The sequence below is a fragment of the Micropterus salmoides genome, unplaced genomic scaffold (genome assembly GCF_014851395.1).
Source record: "Micropterus salmoides isolate LMB-PRFRI ecotype aquatic unplaced genomic scaffold, ASM1485139v1 Ms_hic_scaffold_18, whole genome shotgun sequence".
Classification (NCBI taxonomy): domain Eukaryota; kingdom Metazoa; phylum Chordata; class Actinopteri; order Centrarchiformes; family Centrarchidae; genus Micropterus; species Micropterus salmoides.
The window spans coordinates 25,052,269-25,070,531 of record NW_024040928.1 but is presented as its reverse complement, the minus strand read 5'-3'; the positions used below and the strand labels follow the sequence as shown (position 1 = coordinate 25,070,531).

At 39.8% G+C, this 18,263-nt stretch overlaps 1 protein-coding gene across 1 annotated transcript in view; it reads right to left on the bottom strand.

Annotated features, from left to right (window-relative positions):
- Nucleotides 1–17,544, bottom strand: part of LOC119909215 (probable serine/threonine-protein kinase kinX) — a 38,379-nt gene extending 20,835 nt beyond the window's left edge. The window contains exons 1-8 of the mRNA XM_038727320.1: nt 17,054–17,544; nt 6,676–6,891; nt 4,808–4,858; nt 3,614–3,739; nt 3,400–3,426; nt 2,576–2,602; nt 1,635–2,176; nt 41–1,466 (exon numbers count right to left, since the gene is read on the bottom strand). Of these exons, the coding sequence (XP_038583248.1) occupies nt 41–1,466; nt 1,635–2,176; nt 2,576–2,602; nt 3,400–3,426; nt 3,614–3,739; nt 4,808–4,858; nt 6,676–6,891; nt 17,054–17,072 (2,434 nt within the window). The 5' untranslated portion in view covers nt 17,073–17,544. The remainder of the gene's footprint in view (nt 1–40; nt 1,467–1,634; nt 2,177–2,575; nt 2,603–3,399; nt 3,427–3,613; nt 3,740–4,807; nt 4,859–6,675; nt 6,892–17,053) is intronic.
- Between the last annotated feature and the right edge of the window lie 719 nt (nt 17,545–18,263).

Genomic DNA, 18,263 nt, shown 5'->3' with positions numbered 1-18,263 from the left:
ATAACTCAAAATGAAAGTAATCACTTATGCTGGACTATACCTGCTAGCAAGACCTCTTCAACATCATCATCATCATCATTGTCGTCTTTTTCTTCATCTTCTCTGGCGAAGGACTCTGTCCGTTCTTCATCTTTTTCAGTGTCAACAAATGTTTCAGTGAACTCTTTTTCTTCAGGTGAGCTGGTATCGACGTCTTCGTCATCTGTATCGTCATCGGTTGTGTCGTAGGAGCTGTCATCACTGAAGACAGATTCTTCATCTGTTTTAAGAGCAATGTGGTCATCATCATCTTCATCACCTAAGAGTCCGCTGTCTGTACTCTCGAGGGGAGGGACATCGACTTCCTCCTCCTCCTCCTCCTCCTCTTTATCATCATCATCATCATCGTGGATGTCCCCTTCAATGACATCCTCAATTTTATCATGATCATCATCTTCTTTAGCATCGTCCAGGTCAACGTGAACGTCTTTGTCAAGGTCAAAGTCGAGGTCCTCATCTTTGAGGTCACTGTCATCATCTTCATCATCTGCAAAGTGCTCAGACGAGGCAACGGATATGTCCTCGTCTGATTGGTCCAGATCCTCATCCTCATCCTCATCAGTGTCTTCAGCAACTTTGACGTCTTCTTCCAGGTGTTCATCATCTTTGACAACGGGTAAGGGAGGAAGATATTCCTCTTCACTGAGTTTCTGATCGTCAAGTTCATCATCTTCATCATCCTCACTAGCAGCAGGAATAGGAGAGAGCTCAAGCTCCAGGTCGTCCCCGGTGTCTTCCGCAATGACGTCATCGCTATCAGATGTTGTGACACCCTCAGCTAACTTGTCATCTTCATCGTCGTCATTATCATCCACCTCTTCCTCCTCCTCACTGGAAAGAAGTGCAGATTCACTGACATCTGAGGTGTCAGTGAACAGGTCGTCACTGGTGTCGTCATCGTCATGTTCATCTTCATCAGACAGCGTTCCGTCTTCGTCACTGTCTTTGTCGTCAACGGGTGCGTCAGAATCAGAATCGGGAGACACAGCCGACTCTTCATCCTCAGAAGTGGAGATGGGTTCAGGAGAAACTTCATCATCTTCATCAGCAGCATCTGCCTTCTCTTCTTCTCCCTCCTCCTCATCATCGTCTTTGTCAGCCTTTTCTTCGGCCTCTTTGATTTCATCTTCGTCACCGTCTTCATCAATGTCAGCTGCAGCTGCTTCAGGTTCCTTCTTATGCTCCTCATCTTCATCCTCATCTTGCTTTACCTCAGCAGCTATCTCCACCTCCTCTTGCTCTTCCTCCTCTGCCTTCACCTCATCCTCCTCTTCATCAGCAGCTGCTTCAACTCCCTCTTCCTTTTCCTCTATTGGCCCTTCTTCCTCTTCCTTCTCCTCCTCCTTCACCTCTCCTTCCACTTCTTCTTCCTCCTCCTCTTCTTGTGCTCCTTCTGCCTTTTCCTCTTCCTCCTCCTCATCTTCCTTCTCCACAGCTTCTACACCCTCCTCCTCTTCTTCTTCCTCCTCCTCCACAACTTCTGCTCCTTCCTCCCCCTCCTCATCCACAGCTTCTACTCCTACCTCTTCTTCTTCTTTTTCTTCCTCCACAGCTTCTATTCTCTCCTCCTCCTCCCCCTCCTCCTCTTCCAATACTTCTGCTCCTTCCTCCTCCTCCTCCTCCTCCTCCTCATCCACAGCTTCTGCTCCTTCCTCCTCCTCCTCCTCCTCCTCATCCACAGCTTCTGCTCCTTCCTCCTCCTCCCCCTCCTCCTCCTCCTCCAAATCCACAGCTTCTGCTCCTTCCTCCTCCTCCTCCCCCTCCTCCTCTTCCTCAAATTCTGCTCCTTCCTCCCCCTCCTCCTCTTCCTCAACTTCTGCTCCTTCCTCCTCCTCTTCCTCTTCAGCTTCTACTCCCTCCTCCTCCTCCTCCTCCTCCTCCTCCTCCTCCTCCTCCTCATATTCTTCTTCCTCCTCATAATACTCTTCATACTCTTCCTCCTCATAATACTCCTCTTCCTCCTCATAATACTCCTCTTCCTCCTCATAATACTCCTCCTCCTCTTCCTCCTCCTCCTCCTTCTCCTCCCCAGCGTCCTCCACTCCGTCTGCCACTTCTCCTTCCTCCTCTCCCACCTCTTCTTCCTCCTCCACGACTTCAATCGCAGGTGGTTTTGTCTTTGCTTGCATCTCTATAACTGTAAGAAACATGTTCATATAATTTTTATAATTTTTTTTATATATATAAATAAACAATAAACAATCTAACACTAAACAATATACTGAAGTAATAAAATATAAATCTGCGAAAGTGGTGGAATTACTCCAACTAGAAATATGTGATGTAACACATGTGTATTGTACAGCTGCAAAACACTGACAAATTTTCTCATTATAAAAGCAATACAAAAAAACTTTGTAGCTTATTTACACATCCAGCATATACAGACAGACACATAGCTCGTGAAGGAGCTATGAAAAGGAAATCAGCGTCCAATCTACCTATCTCAGTAAAAATGTGAAAAAAAGTGTCCGTGTTCTTCTTGTCTGCTAACAACCAGGCTCAAATATAAATATGCCAAACAAGAGGCACATACCTTTACTCCGGGATGGAAGAAATTCACCTGGAACACAGAAAGAGAAACAAAAAATCATCAACCTCACAAAAAAAAAAAACGTTCTACTGTTTGGATGTCGATTCACGTACAGTGTAATGTCAGTTTTAGTAGACGTTTAATAGATTAGTGGTAGCAGTGACCAACAAACACATACTATTGACTATTACTAGTATAGTGATTTACTGTTGTTGCCTCCATTACTCTGCTGTTAAAAGGGTGAGGGTCAGGACCGATTATATCCATCTAGAGTTAATCTATATGTAAAAATAGTAATCATAAAATACCTTTTGCTTTCTTAATCTTCACCTCCACTTCCTCCCCCTCATCCTCCTCCTCCAACCATCTTGAAGCTTTGAGATCATTCATAGATCAAGTCAGCTTGAATCTTTCACCATAATAACAATCAAGTCTCTGGCACTGTTGTCACCTTGATCCATGTTTGCCTTCCTACAGTCCCTCCACACATTTTATGTATTTCTGTGGCTTTTAATAAAACAACATAGTGAATAATCTATGTCCATGAATGCAGAAGATGCTTGCAGTGGGATCATTATCATCTGAAGAATTTACATCCATATATTTCAGATTTTGCCTTAGTCAAGTAAGACCGATTGCAGCACATGTGCAGTTCAGTGTAATGAATGGCTTTAAAGCAGTAATATGCCTTTATGAGCTGTTTTGTACATGTAACACACTGCAGCATGAACAAGACATTCATGGCAGCGAGCACTGCTTTCCATCTCCTTATCTGCAGCAGAACCCTTATTGCACAGGAAGTTTTCCGAATTTGCATCAGTACAAACCTTTTTTTCTCACTGCGTATAGATTTCCTAGAGAAGAGGAGAGGAAAATGAGTAAATGCACTGTAATGTCATAATTTCATCAGATAAACTGTAATCAAAGTATTTGTTCACTTATCCAATAAAACCAACAAGCTTACAAAATAGCTCAGTTTTTTTTTTTTAAGCTTAATGGGATACATTGTTTGTATTTCTACCATGTGTATAGTCACTGTACCTTCATCTTCTTCAGGAGCAATCAGGTTGGCAGCAAATTTCAACATTACACTGAAGACATTTGTTGATTTGTCCATGGCTTCGTTTACCACCTTCATGGGGTCTGAGCCAATCTTGCTGAGGCCTCCTAGTGGAGTAGGGATGTGAATACAGGCACACAAACACACCACTTGATTTATTCACTCATTTAGTTTGATTGAAGTTGTTTTCCTGGCCTAACATATCCAATTTCATTAAGAGTTTCTGAACTGTTACTCATTTAACCACTGCAAAAAGCATTGTACATAACATTTTGCTGTGCCAAAAGCATTTTAAAAAGCACATTGACCCTCTTTCATCAAGTTATTATTTGTGGGTTGTACTCTGTTTTTAAATATTTAAGAATATTATATATGTTTTAATATGTCCTAGTCAATAGTGGGCATTTTGCTACAGAAGTTTGAAACAGTTTGATGGAGGAGGGCCGGTGTTCCCCGTGCAAAAACACATTTGTAATCAGGACAGTTAAACAAATGTCCAAAAGTATTTTTCCTTATTTAGACATTACATGATTATCTTATTGTGCATTAATAAACCTAAACTACGTTGTCCATGGAGAAGAGTTTTGCATATTTCAAAGTTTTTCTAGTAATAAATGTAACCAGATCGACACAACAAGCATACTGGCACAATAAACATAGAAAAAGAAAAACAATAGAGCAGAAACACATACGGCAGTAAAACACATTTGTGCAAATGCATACAGATTTCTGATGAGCTTGGTTTATCTTCCAGGACCACTTTTGTAAATCAAGCTCACCTGAAGTAGTTTCAAACATTGAAAAGGCTTTGTTTTTTTCCTGGTTGGAATCAAAATACTTGTTTTGTTTTTTTAAATGTTTAAACCATTCATTTTTTCACACGCAATATAGCTGACGTAAAAATGCAGAATAAACATGCTACAGAAATGTCTCTTCTACACAAATGAAACTACGAACTATCCCTAACGTCATGTTACTATCTGAATAGAATGAAGACAGCATTAGACAGAAATGCAGAAATGCAGAAGGGTGTACTATAACTAAAGACTTGGCTTTGAATGATTGAATGTAACATTGTTAGCTCATATTAGCAGTCAATGTTAGGTAATCAGTTTGTGTAAGCGACTTTTAAAAGCTTCTGGTATGAGGAGTTAGTAGCAGATAAGATGCCTTGCCTCCACGACCTGATTCCTTTAAAACCTTCCTGACAGCAGGAGGTGGACGACCTGGTTGGATGAGAAACAGTGGCAATAAGCAAAGGCAACGAGCACAGTGGTGAAGCAAAAAAGGAGAGGGGAAGTAATGAAAGAGAGGTGCTGGATGTCTGTGTTCACATTGTGATGGCATGATGACGACTTCAGCTGGTGACATGGTAACAAAATATGAATTTGAATGAATACTGTGTCAGAAAGAACAAAAGAGATTATATTTAATATATATAAATATCAGCGCGCACATTAATTTGTCCTAATGTTCTTTTATCCTTTTTTTCTGGATGTAATGGTGAATATGAGAGATACTGTATCTAATTGACTGCTATGTGTTGGTTTTATTGGGTTATTTCAGTGTTTTGCAGTTTCACTTTAATCATGTGAAATATTTTAGGGAATGAAGGTGTTCTTGTTAAGGTTAGAAACAATTGTTAAAAAAGAGTAGAGTTGAACACAACAGAAAGTTCTGGAAGGATTGTTTGTTTTTGATGTAGTGAGGAGAAATGGAACCAATGCTTGAAATGTAGTTAGTGTCAAAGAAACACATGAATGGAGAAAATTTGTAAATTTCACATCAGGACAGTTAAATTTCCTGTACAAAAACATTAAGATAACAAATCAAACTGAAATGAAGAAAAATAAAGATGCAATAAACTATATATACAAACATTTATAAACATTGTTAAAATGAAAAGAGGGGTTTATTGGTTTTATTTCGGACAACTACAAAATCTGTTTAATTGAACCCATTTTGGTGTTGCAGTATTCCACCATTTACTGTCATGAAGTCTGATCACTTCTCTGCATGGTCAAACAGAAAACTAATTTGCACTAAACTATTTTGTTGGTCAGTAGTGGTGCATTAAAACTAAAGCTACATTCACTCTAACAGAGAAGTCCTCCGTGTATTACACAAAAGACCTGCTCAGCCTGGATGGACAACTGACCGACGGCCACTTTAAAAGGAGCAAGTCTCTCTTCTTGCAGGACAATTGTTCAAGAAAAATATTAGTGATTTACTAGAATCCACCTCCTCCATAGACAGCTGCCTTCTTGTTGCTGTTTGCACAGTTTCCTTCTTCACATCTATCTTTTTAAATAGTTTGAAAGCCAAATCTTTGACATTAACAATTCTTATAGTTTAACGCCCAGCTGCAGAGATCTAGATGGTATAGATATATAGATAGAGACAATTTGAGTTGATAAAAATGTTCACATGCATATCTGAGTTGCCTTCAGTTACCATGTGCTCACAACAATAAACTGCAGCAGACAGAAATATACAATATATTGCTTCAATAATCTGCACTTTGCGGTAGAAGACTGATCTACTTAACAGCTGTAAAAAATAAAAAAATAAAAAAAATCACATCTTTATACAATAAGCTTACACCATATGCATCATATTTGTAGCCTGGTTCCCAGACTACCAGGATGCTAAACTGTGAGCTACTTGTGCAGCAACACTGCCCCAAGAAGGTCTGACTGCTGTTTATTGGAGATGAATCTCCTTTCCAAATTCACCTCAGTTCTAACCCTGAAAACCGAGCCAATCTGGCAGCCTTATATGAGCCAGAGCCAGCCCACATTGGGCCATCTGGTGCCAGAACATTTGGCCCTCTGGTGCCAGAACGTTTGGCCCTCTGGTGCCAGAACAGAGCAAAGTGTTGACAAAGTTTGCTCTGTTCTGGTTATACATTTACATAAACATTTCAGTCAAGAAGCCTAAAAAGTTTCCTCTATCTCCCTTCTTCAATGTCTTCTTCCAGTGAACACCTGTACCTGACACTGATAAGTTGAGAGGGCAGAAGTGCAAATAAACCTCTTCTTACCTGAAATGGTCTTGTAGTCCATCACATCAAACATGATGACAAAAACACAAGACCATGTAATGATGAGAGCCAAAACCAAGATCCAGGCCAGTGGAGAGCTGAAGGTAGAGCGGAGGTCATCTGTAAAAGTTTTCTTGGACCCTCGCACAGGCGGTGAGCCGGCGTCGCCACCCTTACTGTCGATGACCATGGTGGTGGTGGTGGTCGACGACCGCGCTGAGAAGATCACAAAGAAAAGGTGATCAAATACAGTGCACGAAATGTGGCCTCCTGTCTACAGTTTTTTCTTAATTCCTAATATCCCAGGAAAATCAAGTCAATCTGCATGCTCAACACACTATTTCTTATTAATGCATATCCAAATATTAACATTGGTAGCGGCCACAGTCTTCTGCTGTCACACAATGGGAACTGACATTATGTTGAACATGTTTGTGTCACCTAGTTAAACACACTATTCTACATATTATTACTTCATTACTCCTGTCATTATTATCATCATTATAATTCTTATCATTGTTATCAGTAATAATAGTAGCAGTAGTACAGGTGGTAGTTGTCGGGAAAGATTATGGTTGTGAGTTTTTTAGGTACACCTGCTAAAACTAATGCAAATTTTAAGAAACAGCCCTGTGATAAATCCTACAAACATTTTAATGTTACATTTTTGGTGAAACTATTCAAGAGAGGCCTTCATTGATTTTTATGGTAAGTTTGGAGGCTGTAGTTTGCTCTGATGTTGACTTGTGTTGCGGTGCACAGAGAGGTCTTTATTTTAATTTTTTCTCCACCACATTTATATCAATATGGGTAAGCTAAATATTAACACCTCGGAAGGAATACAATTCAACAGCAACACACTACAACCACCAACCACCAACATAATCTAACAGGAAACTGAGTTTATTTCTCATGTTTTCTTTTTCTGGTTTAGTTTTTCTGAAATAATAATTTTATGATCACAAGAGAGCTACCAGAACATAACTCTCTAATGATAACAAGAAAACCAAATTAAGAATTCTTTCAGACCTACTTGTGATGAGTTCCTGTAGATATGAGTAAGTGGCCTTGTTATTTAAGAAAAATAAATATCCCTTTTTTCCTATTCTGTTTGCAAATATGCAGTTACACAGACAGTTTCTATATAATTATATAATGGGTATAATAATAAGAAAAATACCTTTTTGTTGACCTTTTTAAATCACAGTACAAAGTGTTTGGAGTAAAAGCAGCAAACTGCACAAACCAGCAGGTGGCAACTATAAACAACAGTAAACAGCAGACAGGAGAGATGAGAAACAAAGGCCAAGCAGGGGAACAATAAAACAACTGTGGAGAAATAAGTCATAAAATATTAAAGGGATCAAATTAACTGTTGAATTAAATTCACTGTTGATATGAACTTTGATGAGTTTCAAAACATCATGAGCAAGAAGGACTATTTGAAATGTGCTTTAGCAAAATCAGGCCGTTTAACTACTTATGATAGTTGACCAGGATCATCCATTCATGGCCATTGTGACTTCAGCAACTTATTGATTTGGCTATGGTACATCATAGATGGAACAGGTTCCATATTCATTTATTGCAACCCGTTCTCAATCCAGGGCGTCACCTATGGACGCTTTGTCAAGACTCCTGGGCGTCGCTTTTTAACGCCCTGGGTACCCTTTGCCGTTGTTTCTGTATGTGTAGGGCTCTGCAGTCAAGTTAGCAAGGTGGTTAACTTGAAATGGCACGCAGTTAGTACAAGTACAACTTCGCAATTTCAAGGAAAAACATCATGGTTTGGGTTAAAAGTACTAAGCTATTTATGTGACTTAAAAAATATGTTAAATATTGCAACTTTCAGAACTTATGTAAAATCACTAAAACCACCAATTACCTTTTTGTTTCACATGGAAACGAACACTGTTCTCCTGGGTGAAAGCACAGTTTCTGATCCACCCATCAACCCACCTCCTTACTCTGACTTTTTTGTTATTTAAAGTACTTTTAGAGTTGAACAGTGGAGCCAAAAGTACTTCCCCCAGTGTGTTGAACTATAACGCTAAAGGCTCTCATGTGTGTTGGTACCAGACGCCAAAGGACGTGACAAATTAAAGCACCCTGGGAATGAGAATAAGGCTGTTTATTGTGATAATGCATACCAGCTGTTAATCAGGGCCAAAAGTTGGTCGAATGGTGAAAGAAATAGATGTTGCTGTTTCTTGGGTCACTGGCTGTATTTTTAACTTGTAAAGGATTAATTTATTTAGATATATTGTCAGATGCATTTTTATAATATAATTGGTTGACTGTTGACATTACTGTTTCTTGTAGCATTGTGTTTAGAATCAGGAGGACTTAGGACTCTTAGGGAAAACTGATGGTTACCTCTGTGACTTTAATGTATGCTTTTAGGCAAAACTCCAGTTTTCATCCTTAATAGTTTAGCTGGTTGTATAGCTGTGCAGAGTGAGGGCAGAAGAGAATTATGCAGAGTGGTTTTGCTCAAAATAAATATCATAAGTATTAATTAATGCTAACTAGCCTTGTCTTTGATTATGCAAACAAATTAGCTAGCGTAGGTTCCTCAGCACACAAGCACTTTTTTAAGTATGTGTACAAATCAAGCACTCTGATCCACACTTCAAGTTACATTTCATGCCAAACCTGAGTGGAAAGTGGGTCGAGGACCAATTAAGATCAGAAGAACGTTACATTTCCAACAAATATCCCCAAGTAACTATAACCAATGCAATCTGGCTTTAAAATTACAGTTGTATTGTTTACAATAATAAAATGTAATATAAAATAAAAAATAAAATAAAATGTCATTCTATTTTTGACTCTTTGTCATGAAGATACAAGACGATGGAATAAGATTGTCACGTAAAATCAGTTACAGTTTAGTTTCTGAGGCCACCTGTTGACTCTCTTCAGCTCCCTGTTGGCAGCTACTGCAGGCTACTCTGTTACAGCTGACTCAGACAGCTTAGCAGCACTAAACACACAGACACACACCTCTGTCTAACCTCATTACTCTAACTCCAATAGGTCAGTGCAACATATGAGTGACGAAACCTCCCAGTGGAGAATGTGGGACGATTGTCATGGCATTAGATTTGAGTAAGTGTAACAAAATGTTCTGGAAAATGATGATGTTGTGAATCATGCTTATTAAAGAGTACCAAACACTCAAACACTAAAAATTCTCGATGGTGAATGAACAGATGAACTCTCTGCTTTAGATATTTCTTTTCTTAACCACTAGCACTATGGCCTAAGGATGTCAGTCTTTCCTCCTGTCCAGAATAAGATACTTTGGCAACTACTCTCCCCACTGTAATTAAATTCAGTACATATACTCCTGGTCTCATGATTCAGAAGCCCTAAGCGGCCATCCATTCATATTATTTTGCTACTCCGTTTTCCCGTAATAAAAGGAAAATTTTCTCATGATCTTGAGATAACGACTGTTGTTTTCCCATGATAAAAGGATAATTTTCTTGTGATCTCGAGATAACAAACAATAGCTGAATACAGGGATGGGTCGGTGAGTGTAATCTAAGGGTTGTGGGTTTGACTCCTGCTTTCAACAACTTTTTTTTTCTTATTTTGTGTGTTTTTTATTATCCTCTTCAACAAAGTTGTTAGGAAAAGATTCAGGGGAATCCAATCACACATTTCCCGACAGCTATTTCAAAGGTTCAGAAATAGCCGGCAGATTCCCATGAATGAGAAGCAGATGAATTTCCTCTGCCTGGGAATGATGGGGAAAAGAAGAGAGCACAGGTTGATGGATGTGGACCAATCACCGGGATGCACATAGTCCGGCAAGTGCTTTATTGAAACAGTGTCTTCAGAAGAACTTTGTTGAAGAGGATTATGAAAAAGAGTTTGTCTTCAGTGAGGACAACATACGACCCTGAGGTTATGTGACCTGTGCTCTACTACTCGAGTTAACCAGTAACACTGAAAACCACATTGAAATTCTAACATTAAGAAACTTTATCATTAAGAAACGTGTTAAACTACTGTTTTGTTATCTCGAGATCACAAGAAAATTATCCCGTTATCATGGGAAAACGGAGTAAAAAAATATTTGAATGGATGGCCGCTTAGGGCTTCCGTACCGAAAACATGATTCCTGGGGATTTTGGTAAGCCCTAAACATTTTTCTGGTTTCACCTTCACTGTGATATTTTCACCTTGACCAACACTGGTTTCGTAACCTTAGACCTAAGACATCAGTAGTTCTCATAGCTGCATAGACAGTATAGAGAATAAGGTTGGGCAAGCTATTGTGTAACACTTACTGTAGCTTATTTAAAATGTAATAAGAATAAAAGTAACTGGGTTTAATAAATGTACCTTTATTTTGTGTGTTAGCACATTTTTATTTATTTTCATTATTTTTTTAGTTGGTGGTAATAATGACCTGGTCAATCTAATCAAGTCATATCATGCTTCTTTAGCTGACAGATTTCATGCTAGCTAGCCAATGCTAACATACAATCAAGCTTACAACATCAACAGTGTACCTTGACTGGTCATGCAAGGATATGTTATTTACCCACAGTGCTTGAAGTGGACGACTTTGAGCATTAAACACTTTTTTTTCTGAGACATTTTCTGAGACATTTTCTGCACCATTTTATAGTGGAAATGTCTTTATTTATATGAAGGGAAACAAAATTAAGATGACAGGTGACAATTCAAAATATAAAAATATAATGGAATGTAATGCAGTAATCAGCTTTATGACAATGCACATTATTTTCTTCTATATTATAATTGCTTTGCATGTTTTCTTATTGTCCCCGCGACCCAGCACGCAGGATAAGCGGTTGGCAATGGATGGATGGATGGATGGTGTTCTTATTGTGCATTGTTTCATTTGTTATTTAACATTTCTTGTTGCAAGCTGTTTTTCAGAACATTTTTAACAAAAGCTTTCAAAAAGTGATGGAGACACTGTTCTGACGTGTCCCCAGTGTAAATGAAACCTATCTCTCAATATTTTTAAATGTCTCACCACATCCAGGCTGTGATTGGTCGGTTCACAAAAAGTGACATTGAGAAGAGATACATTCAGCACATGGCGGCTTGAAAGGCACCCGGGCTTCAGTTCTCCCGCCTGTCGAGGTGCCGGTACTGCATATCGGTGCGTACCGACCCACTTCAAGCACTGTTAACCCAAACTCTGGAAACATTTAAACGTTCAACGTTCATTTGTCACTCTGCAAGTTAATGAAGAGCTTGTAAAGTTCTTAAAAAGCACACAAAAAAGGTTACAGATTCCAGTCACATTACTTTAGACAACTAGGCTACAAGTGAAATTTTGTAGTTCAATTCTAACAACAAACACCAGTTTTTGACTCAAACTGATTGGATACTTCCAAGTTCAACAATGGTAGTATGGTCAAGTCTTTTTATTGATAGATTTGACCATGTGCTGTCTACCTGTATAAATGTAGTACTCCTCTAACCTGTGGGGTTACTGCTGCTTGAGTATTCAGTCCTTAAGAATGACATTTCATCTAGTTCGACTGACCAACGTGAAAAGTCTTGTTAGATATTATGTTTTCTGTTTATATATTATGTTTTTACCAGTTTGGGCTGGACTAAGGCAAAATCCACTTTCTAGCCCTCTTTTAATAGTACAGCAACAAACCCTGAAACCTTGAAACCATGGTTTAGTTTTTCCACTGACGCTTTAACCTTTCCTCAGGTGCCACCATCAGGACAACATTTCCAATCCAAATATCCAAATCTAAATGCCCAGATTGTCATGGGATTGTCATTTTCATTTTGTTTTCTCTTTCAGTAAATGTCCCATCTTCACACAGATTTTCAACAGATCACTGGAGCTGTGTGAAGTTCCCTCCTACTTCAAACACTCCACAATCATCCCGGTCCCCAAAAAACCCTCAATCTCTGGACTAAATGATTACAGGCCTGTCGCCCTGACATCTGTAGTCATGAAGTACTTTGAAAGACTGGTGTTGGCCCACCTGAAGGACATTACAGGCCCCCTGCTGGACCCCCTGCAGTTTGCCTGCAGGGCTAACAGGTCTGTGGATGATGCAGTCAATTTGGGTCTGCGTTACATCCTGCAACACCTCGACTCTACAGGGACATATGCAAGGATCCTGTTCGTGGACTTCATCTCAGCGTTCAACACCATCATCCTGGACATCCTCAGCACCAAACTCACCCAGCTCACTGTGCCAGCCTCCACCTGTCAGTGGATCACAGACTTCCTGACTGACAGGAGTCTGCAGGTGAGACTGGGGAACATCACATCCAGCACTTGGACTATTAGCACTGGCGCCCCCCAGGGGTGTGTGCTCTCCCCACTGCTCTTCTCCCTCTACACCAACGACTGCACCTCAGGAGACCCATCTGTCAAACTGTCGACAAAACGGTCATTGGCCTCATCCGGGACGGTGGTCAGCCTACAGACGGGAGGTTGATCAGCTGGCTCTCTGGTGCGGTCAGAACAACCTGGAGCTTAACACGCTCAAAACTGTGGAGATGACCGTGGACTTCAGGAGGAGCCCCCCCACTCTGCCCCCCATCACCATACTCAACAGCCCTGTATCTGCTGTGGAATCCTTCAGGTTTCTGGAATCCACTATTTACCAGGACTTGAAGTGGGAGCCCAACACTGACACGATCATCAAGAAGGCCCAGCAGAGGATGTACTTCCTGCGCCAGCTCAGGAAGCTCAACCTGCCTAAGGACCTGCTGATCCACTTTTACACAGCTATCATCCAGTCTGTCCTCTGCACGTCCATCACTGTCTGGTTTGGATCTGCCACCAAAAAGGACAAGGACAGACTACAACAGACAGTCAGGACAGTAGAAAAGATCACTGGTGCCAACCTGCCCTCCATACATTTATACATTCAGGAAACAGGCAGGAACTCTGCTCACTGCACTATTTGTCAATATGTCTATATTATTTTTTTTCATAGTGTGTATATTTGTGTTGTCTACACTGAATCCTGTGTCTGATTTTATTTTAGTTTTATTATTGTGATTTTGCATTTTTTGTATGAGTAAGCACCAGTGTTGGGCAAGCTACTTGGAAAATGTAGTGAGCTAAGCTACTAGCTACTCTACATTAAATGAAGCTTCACTACACAGATGCTACCCCCCAGTGAAATGTAGCCAGCTAAGCTACAGCAACGTGGAAAAAGTAGCTTAGTACTACTTTTAATTTTTTTATATTTTATAGTTTGGTCATTTATTTATATATATAGTGTGTATATACAAACAGTGTGTGTGTGTGCAAGAGAGCTAAATCAGACACACAGAAACAACTCCTACTTACTGTCATATTATTGCAGCTAAATGTATTTTATCGTGCAACAAACAGAGAACCATTGTTGTTTATATAAAGTAACTTAATTATCACATTATTAATTAATTATCTTTTTTTTATTGTTTATATGTGAATTTCTGCTCTGGCAACATTGCAACCTAAACAACCTAAACATTAATGGCAATGGGCGAGAGAGAGGGAGAGTGAGAGAGAGAGATCTCATCTCATGGAAGTTTCTACCACTACATGTCAAAGTTTCCTCTTCACTAGAGGAAGAGGTGTCCATGCTGGACCCTGATCCTTCTCACAAGAGGTGTTACAGTAACTATCGCAATAGAAAGTAAACTCAGTCTTGCGTGTCTTTATTCCTCTGCAGCAAAGTTGCAGACATCACCCCAAGGATCGGTACGTGATGTCACCGTCACAGGAAGCTCGGCTGCACATACAAGTCCAATGTAGCGCGTGTGGACGCTACCATGCTACTCGGCCAATAAAAGAGCTTTGTTACTGAAAAGCTATTTGATTCAGAAAATAGTGACACTACCACCAAGCTACTGAGAAATGCAGTTAAACTAGTTACGGTGCTACTTAGCACATTGTGAGCAATGTACAATCCAGAGATAAATTCCTTGTATGTGTACACATACCAGGCAATAAAAGCTGATTCTGAAAATTAAAGATATTAAATAAATAAAGCACTTTTTGGACATTATGACTAGACATTAAAACTTCCTTCCCCATTTACTTTGGTGTTTCTGACATTTTTTAAACCCAACTCTAAATGGTTTGACCAGCCATCCATGCACGATTCCTCCTTTTATGGCTGACCTGTCTCCACAGTGGATGACATTTCTGTTGTTACTCTCACTGGGTATCCATGACAGCTCTGCTCGGGGCAGTCATTAGGAGCTAGTGGTTGCCTGTTCAGTCAGAATACAGGGAAGTGTGGTCACAACATTTCCTTAATGAGTGCACAGAGCTGAACTAAGTGCAGCAGAGACCTTTACGATCTGGCTGGTTGAGCATGGTGATGCTATTAATCAGGTTAGGAGCTTGATTCAAGCTACTGTTTCCATGTCTCTACTAGCATGAGTGCCAGTTTAGGATGCAGTAATGAGTGTTGAGTATTGATAATTAATTACAAGTCAACATACATACAAAGTCCAATCATCACAATCTTATTTCTCCAACACAGGAAAAAGTCTCCATGTATAGATCCCATGTATATTTTACTAATTATTTGTGTAAATTTTTTTAAGTGTACAAGACAGCTGGAATTTGGAATCACAAATGTATACTTCATCTGCTCTCTGCCTCACAGACATCACTTCCCCAAGTGCATACCAACAGCTTTGTAAACACTCCTGACTGACCTGACATGTATACTGACAGAACTGTCATAAGTCCCATTATTACTCCTAAACAGACGTACTTCCAAAAGCGACACAAGTAACAATATACTCAGTTGTCTTTGACATAAACACTCTTTTAAATAGAAATGCAAGAAGCATTGTAGTTTCAGCAGATCGAATATTTCCAGAGCAAAATCAAGATAAACATTATAGGTTTTCCAAAACATTTTACTGTTCAGATCTTTCTTGAATTAAAATCGCAATGTCTGTTATCATGTGATAATATATTAATTATCTTGAGATCTCAAAATATGAGATTTTGTGATCTTGACTTAATTGAAAGTTATTACCTCAAGTCACCCATAATCTCATATTTACATGTTTTTAAGCACACTATAATGAGATACCTATTCAATGTTATCTCTAACAGGATAATGGGTTTCCACACTTTTACAGTCTGTCCAAGTCAGTCCTCCATACCAGACCATGTGAGAGGGAGGAGATATCCTACAGGATGACATACAAAAATTCAAGAGTAAGTAAGCCTATTCCCACCATTTGTTTTCATGTAATAAGGAGATAATTAAGATGTAACCAACAATTGGATATCCTAACATAATATGATAATTACATTATCTGAGAAAGCTTTCTTCAAAAATAAATATAAACACCATCATTTTTGAGCTTGACAAAATCTTTCCACTCACTAGCTTTTTCCAGAGCTTTCAACCAGATGTCACAGTCCTCATCAACAGCGGGAGTTTGTTCAGTTATCATGTTGTTCTCAGTTGTCATCTCCAATGTAATACGCTGATGTATTTGAAAGCTCCGGAAAAGCTATTAATTGGAACCTACATGTATGTTGTGATCACAAGAAAACAGTGTCAGCTCAAGGATAATCATTAGGCGCTTTCACACTGCCCAATTTTCCGGGATTATTATGCCAATATGCCGGCTCCCTGCGCTGTGTGAAAGGTACTGAGCCGGAAAGGGGGTCCAATTTGATCCACCACTGTTGGTAGTAAGAGAGGTGGAAAAATGTCAATAGCCACTTTTAATAAGCTATTATCTCCTTATCTTAATTAAGGGGCCTCCACACCCACACAGGTGTTTTCAGTTTTACAGGTTGATTAGCTATCTTGTCAATAGAAGGTGGTCAGAGCTATGCTGTGGTGACCAAACTCTGTTTACTTATAAGAATAAATTGGAAAAATAACTATAAATGTTTAAATTGTCCCACTCTAATATGTGCATGTTTGTGTGTGGGCTGTGTATCATGGATGTATAATTAAGTTGTGAAGTTTTAATAGCAACAACAGCTTCTTTGAGACTGCTATTGTTTGTCTCATTTCATTGTCCATGGACATAAACTTTAACAAAAACTGTTAAAAAGTCATATAAAAACAGTATCAGTTGGCCTCATGCAACAAGAGGCACAGTGTTGATGCTGACTGATCCTATACAGCACTGTAGATGTCGCAGGGGTCTTAAAGTTGCATTACAAATAGCTGATACATGATAGCGCCGTATTTTTAGATACTTCCAGTCATGAAATTCCCCCACACACCAGGCAGCACAACATCAGAGGGACTGTGTGCAAAACAAAACATTCAAAGCACTGCAAGAGCTTCATATATATTATGAATATATGTATATTATATAAAAAAACTGTTGAAATTTAATTGTAATACATCACATGATGATACTTTACCTTCAACTGCTTCAGTCATAGTTTCAAAATAAAAGTTCTATTCCACAGTAAATCCCTTGAACAGATTATGTTGCCATGAAAAGAAATATTTATGGCAGATCCTCAACTCCTCCGCGCGATTTAATCCCAGTGTTTAATTCCAGTCTAGCAACTTCCTGTGAATGACTGGTGCTGAAGATATGTGAAAACTGGAACCCTTTGGCCACTGCTGGTAACACTACACCCCTTTTTCCATTGCCATTACTTAAATCTGCATTTTCCCTTCGTGTTCCAGAAGTCAAAAACTTTTCAGGGGTCCAAATGTTTGCGAGTCGGTCCAGAGAGTTGAATTCCGTCCCAGTGGACGAGGCTGGGGAGACAGACAGAGACCAAGTTAAGGTGGTCACTGTCTTGCCTTTTGCCAGGTTAGAGTGAGGGTTGTAGATAGAGGAGCCTGGCCCCCCGCCCACCCGCTCTGACAGAATTAGATCAACCACGGGGACTGAAGGACGATGTAAGGGAAAGAGAGAAGAGAGACTGGGAGAGAGCCCTTCACTGTAACTTTATCCCACCAGCCAATGTTGCTGCTGAAGTCACGTGATCACAGTGTGGACAGTTGTTTCACTCTAAACACACTAAAAATGTATTAGATCTAAATCTAGCATTCCATTTTATTGCTCTTGTTTTACATTTTCTGGATTAGTCCGAATAAAACTCTGAATGTAAGTTTGTACTGTTACTCTCATGCCATGTTTCTGAGCCTGAAGCCCTGAGTTATTCTTGGACCAGCTCGCTGCCGCTGGTATTCTTCTTCGCCTTTTTAGGCCAGAGGCGTGACCTTAACACCAAACCCCGCTCCACCCCCCCCACCATGTCAACTAATCCCCCCCTCCAGACCCCACTGCTCAGTGCAAAGCTGTCATCAAGTGGAGAGAGAGAGAGGGAAGATCAGAATGGCTGTAGGCTACTGCAGGCAATGAACTCTAGGTTAAATTAAATTTAGGTAAACAACAGGACTGTTTAACGATGCAAAGGCCTGATCAGGAAGCTTGAAGAACAAGAAGGTGGGACAAAAAGCCTTCCATCAGAGTCTCCATGCATCATCTCATCACACTACCTCCCCCACTTCTCAAGAAATCTGTCTTTTACTTGTGTATGTAGATTAGTGGAAGAGAGTTCCAGAGACGAGGTGCAGAGCGTCTGAAGGCTCTGAACCCCATGGTTGTCAGAT